The sequence below is a fragment of the Phalaenopsis equestris genome, unplaced genomic scaffold, assembly GCF_001263595.1.
Source record: "Phalaenopsis equestris unplaced genomic scaffold, ASM126359v1 Scaffold000232, whole genome shotgun sequence".
Taxonomy (NCBI): Eukaryota; Viridiplantae; Streptophyta; class Magnoliopsida; order Asparagales; family Orchidaceae; genus Phalaenopsis; species Phalaenopsis equestris.
This window is the reverse complement of record NW_018164674.1, coordinates 455237-460833: the sequence shown is the minus strand read 5'-3', so window position 1 is coordinate 460833 and position 5597 is coordinate 455237. Positions and strand designations below refer to the sequence as shown.

Genomic DNA, 5597 nt, shown 5'->3' with positions numbered 1-5597 from the left:
AAAAAAAAAATTCTGAAAAAAAGATTAAAATGGCTCCGAGAAATTGTTATGGCACTCTTCTCTTAAAAAAAAAGATTTTTTCATCAAACACAAATCATGCTAAAAATTTGACTCAAATACCAAAAGATAATTTCATAAGAAAAAGTCAGATTGATTTTCAGCTTGTAATTATTTTGAATCAAAATCAAAAAGCAAACTAACAAAGCTAGATCCTCTTGTACTGAAAAGAACAAGCTCCACATTTGATCAAAAAGGTATCATTATGCATGTATGAATGCATAGATACAGATCTAAATGAATATATTTGGCGAGCATGCATGCACATATATATATATATATATATATATATATTAATGTTTGAGTTCTTGGACTACCGAATCAATTTTAGCTGAATTCTAAGGTTTAAAAATAAATGAGACAAGTAAAACTTGAATCAAGATTCGGCAAAATGAGTACAAAGAAACGAAAAGAAATGAAGTTTTACCCGTATCCATATGGAGCATAATATGGAGATGGCATGAAAGGTCTTCTCGGTCGAAACACCATATATGGGTTAGCCCGCCTGCCACGATACTGCTTCATACCCGGAATGTTCGTTCTCTTAGCTGACACCTGCCAGTTCCACATTTAAATATTAAGAACATTGACAGAGTTAAAAAAAAAAGGAAAAAAAATACTGCATTATATAACTTGCACTTGTAACCTTTAACTGACGACCATGCAATTCTGACTCATTTAATAGAAGAGCATTTTGTACGGCCTCTACTTCAACAAATTCAACATAAGCAAATCCTTTGGGCTGGCCAAATTTGTCCGTTAAAATGGTTACCCTATTCACAGTCCCGCAAGACTGGAAATGCTGCTGCACCTCTTCAGGAGTGCAGGAATAATCAACCTGGCAAAAATTCATGAAACTTATCTTTCAATAATAAAATGTGAATTGAAAAATCAGGAGAAATAAAAGAAATGTAAAGCATAAATAGTGAAAGCTTATGTTTTAATAAAATTCTGTGCCTGAACAATTACAATAGATGCATTTAAAAAGCAAATTTAATCACAGACTTTCAGATTGAAACTATTTTTATTTCTGATGATGCCCATCATATCTTCAAAAGCAATCCTTGAGATTATTTTGCTTAAGGAAGATTTACATACATACCACTCAATTCCTATAAATTTACATATCTAACACAGAATTAATTTTTACTTACATAACACTTTACTTGTGCATGAAAAGGTGTGTTACACTTTTCAAGAGTTAAAACGGTTGTATAATTGATGTGATATGAAAATTTTGAGCAGTGGAAATGTAAAAAAAATAAAATAAAATTGGGTGTTAGATATGTAAATACATAGAAATTTGGTGGTATTTATGTAAACGCAACTTTACTTAAATTCGATATAGTTACATTAGAACAGTACTACAACTACTGTCTCTCATTGTATTACTACCAAAAGGGTCTCTAATAAAGCACTAAAAAAATTAAAATTGTTACGAATTCAATATTGATTCCACAACGCACAAGAGGGGTGAATCCTTCCAGTCAACGAAACCAACAATGCTTCCTATAAATTGATGCAACTAACTGCCCAAATAAAACCCTAAGGGAATTAAATTGATGCAACTAACTGCCCAAATAAAACCCTATGGGAATTTTACTTACATACCGCACAATTCTTATGTATTTTCATGATCTAACACCCAAATTTTAATGTTTACATTTCTAACATTTTAGTGTTAGAAACCTATGCACTCTAAGTTGCATTTCACTCTTAAAAAAATAATAATAGTGGTATTTTTAATGCGATGTTAAAGCTTTGAGAAGGTATGGATGTAAATATGCAGTTTCTAATCACACTATGTATGGCCGATGGTATATATTCTTAAAAAATTTCTAATATTAGAAGGCAATGTTTTCAGTGTGAATGGAAACTATAATATTATCTATTGCTTCTCTAATCCTACTCTAAAAATTATTTCGCCTCCAGCATCTCAATCAGACTAAAAGTGCTACATCAAGTTCTATAAAATTATCCACATATGAAAGTAGTTACTACTCTGCATTACATAAAAGAAAGTAGTTTCTCCATTAATTGACACAACTAGACAAAAATCAAGATAAACAACCGATTAACCAAAGATCCAAAGCCTTTGATTAGTAACTACGTCAAACAATGGACTAATTTCAAAATTATGCTTCCCACCACCCCACCACCTGCCCCCCTGAACCAAAAAAAAGAAGATTTACATTCATACCACTTAATTCCTATGCATTTACATATCTAAAACCTAAACTTTAATTTTTACCAATACGCCCGCCTTACCTATGCATGAAAAGGTGTATTAAGCTAAAAAAATGGTATGAAAGATTTTGGAGGTATAAATGTTAAAAGTAAAATTTAGGTGTTAGATATGTAAATACATAGGAATTGGGTGGTGTCTATGTAATGCCCAAAAAAATCTAGAATATAAGGGGTCAAGGCTAAAAGTTCAGCTTTGGCAAAAGAAATGAACAAGTATCGAATAAGGTTTCCTCATATCCGAATTCCACAAGCAACAGAAATATACATTTATCTCTTGTTCACGGATTTTTCAACATGCCATAAATAACCTTCAGAAATTTGTTGATATATCAGTTCATTATGGAAATGAAATCGAAGAATAATTGCTCGTGCCTAAATTCATGAAGGCATGCAAGCTTGCATTGAGAATATGAGGAAACTATCATTCTGTAATTTTTTTTAAACTCACTAGTCATAAAAAAACTGCATATAATGAAACTATAAGACAACTTAAAAAAATATCAAATTAATTAAAAAAAAAAAAACAACTCACATTGCCAACATAGATTGATCGAGAGTCCACCTCCTCTTTCTCAACTTGTGTCGCAGCAGCATTTGATGAATCATCTAGAATTATTCAAAATCAAACAAATAATTAGAAAAATAAAACAGTTAAGTAGCATGCCATATAACAACAGTAAGTAACAGTAATATGAAATGAATAAATTTTCCTATATGACACCTAGCAAAATGGAAATTATAGAATGAAATCTTCGCATAGATTGCATAAAATCATCTAGAAAAGCATTAATATTTCTACATATAATGATTCCCTCTACACATCAAAGCATTACAACACTTCCCAACCTATAGAATACTTTTAAAATACCCAAATGCTCCATGAACATTATAAAAGATAATGAATCAAATTTCTGGCGCTATTTGATAATAAATCTATAAAACTATCAAAAAATTAAGTATGATAAAAAGGACATTATGAAATCCTGTTTTATTTAATTCATATTTGAAGACACTAAGAAAACAATGATTTCAATTTCAAAGATATGAAAAGGAAGAGCAAGTTAGTCTACAAAATGTTATTTCAACTGAACAATTTAGTCTTACTTTCAATACAACCATATGGAAACCACTTTCAAAGTTCTTTCCGACAAATCCCAAGTTTTGATGGCAAAAACAATGCCACTCATCGCCTTGTCTTGTGGGAAATAGATTGTGGATATCAAGGTTTTAAAAACAAAACCATACAATGAACCGGAAGAAAGAGGATTTATTGGTTCAAGTGGGTTGCAACAAATAAAGTAATAAAGATTAAAATTATTTTAATATGATTAAAATAATGTAATAATGATAGCATAATGATATATCAAATTAATAAACAGTCTTTTAATTCAAAACATTCTAATTTTTAATAATTTGAATATGATTCAAAATCAAAATTTTAGGGTATGATATTTTAATTGCTTAAACTATTTTCAATCTAAATGTTTTACATATAACCATTTAATCAAACGATCAAAAAACCAAAAATTAATCAATATTAGAACCAAACAGTTCATTAAAAACTGAATAGGTTCACCAGTTCCATCCAAAAGTGGATTTTTTACATAGGGCAAAACAGCAGGGTAGCCGGTTCACAACTGAACTGGTTAAACCACCAGCCGGTCCGGTAAGCCTTTTTAAAACTAGGTGAATACTCCATTTAATATACAACAAACTTGATCCTTCAATATACATTCACAAACCACAGAGAAAAAGCCTCAACATGTACCAACTTCAAGCATTAGATTTCAAGTGAATCTCTGATAGAATAAAACTGAAACATGTCCAATGTACACTCCAACCCTGCTAAACCGGTAGGCAATTTCAACGGACCAGAAGGTCAGCGCCAACAGTCCGCATAACTTTTAAGAAAAAAAAAAGTTATTCCAAAACAAGGTTTGAAATTAGAGCTCTTAGCATACATAAAATCTAGTTGCAGAAGTACTTCAGAGTTTCAGGGAAGAAAATCACACTGAACACCATTTTTTTTTTTCGAAAGAATAAAAAGATTGACCAACGAGCAGCAGCACAGGTTGCATTACTCACTCCCTACTTAAAAGAAGGGAAGATTCAGATCCCTAACATTCTTTAATCAAAATAGGTAAAACCTAAAAAATCTGCAAACAGATCTCCAGCTGAAAAAAAAAAAAAAATCTATTAACAGTAAACCACAAAATTTCACTCGGTGAAAATTAGGTATACCCTGGTTGGCACCCATTTCTTTCTCAACCCTAGCCTGCATATCGCGGAGTGCACTCGCCTCCTCCTCGATCTCCTTAAGCCTCTTCTTCATGTCCTCCAAGCTCTGCAAGTCAAAGAAGAAGTGAGTCAACTTCACGTACGATAAGCAAGACAAGGAGCAGGAGAGATCAGTGATCTGAGGAGAGACCTCTTTGGAGTTAGGATCGATCTCAGCGATTCCATCGCCGTCAGCAGTGAGCATCTCTTCGTCACCTTCTATGTCGCCGACGTCTGGGATCTCCCCACCATAGACCTCGTGCTCCAGCTCCTGATGCTCATCCATGGCTGCCTCTACCGTTCTCCTACTACGGTTGAAGAGGGGATGGGATTTAGGTTTCTTTTTGAGCAAAGCTGCGGCTACGGGCCCATCCATCCATGGGTTGCATCTAGGTTAAGGCACATTTACGTACACACCATAAAATTCTTATATATTTACATATCTAACACCCACAATTTTGATATTTACATGCATATTACTTGAATCCTTATCCTCACATCAAATATATCACTTTTAAGTGTCATATATGTAAATACATAAAAAATTTTATAAATATGAATATCAAACAATATGTAATGAAAATAATGTTCAAATTTTAACATAATGAAGAAAAAATGTTCTATTAAATTGGAATTAAAAAAAATTATTGAAGTTAAGTTTATTTTGGAAATTGAATTAAACCCAATTGAAATTTTTGGATATGAACCAAAACCAACCATAAATTGAACTATTTCTATAATATTCATCTAAGAATAGGGCTGTCAAAAAAGCTCGTTGTTCTCGAATAGTTCGTGTTCGGTTCGTCAATGAGTCCGTGTTCGATTTGTTAGATAAGTAAATGAGACGAAAGTGAACAAATTTGTTTTGTTCAGTTAGGTAAACGAACCAAACAGGAATAGTGATGCGTTCGTTCGTGTTCAAATCGTCATTGTTCGAAATATAAAATAATTTAAAATAATTATATAAAAAATTTATGATATTTTAAAAAATTAAATTTTATAAATTATAATATATA

The 5597-nt window shown here is 31.8% G+C and overlaps 1 protein-coding gene across 1 annotated transcript in view; it reads right to left on the bottom strand.

The window, feature by feature from the left end:
• The window catches only part of LOC110023827 (polyadenylate-binding protein 2-like), a 6310-nt gene extending 1348 nt beyond the window's left edge, over nucleotides 1-4962 (bottom strand). The window contains exons 1-5 of the mRNA XM_020723433.1: nucleotides 4733-4962; nucleotides 4546-4648; nucleotides 2837-2910; nucleotides 704-895; nucleotides 485-612 (exon numbers count right to left, since the gene is read on the bottom strand). Of these exons, the coding sequence (XP_020579092.1) occupies nucleotides 485-612; nucleotides 704-895; nucleotides 2837-2910; nucleotides 4546-4648; nucleotides 4733-4957 (722 nt within the window). The 5' untranslated portion in view covers nucleotides 4958-4962. The remainder of the gene's footprint in view (nucleotides 1-484; nucleotides 613-703; nucleotides 896-2836; nucleotides 2911-4545; nucleotides 4649-4732) is intronic.
• Between the last annotated feature and the right edge of the window lie 635 nt (nucleotides 4963-5597).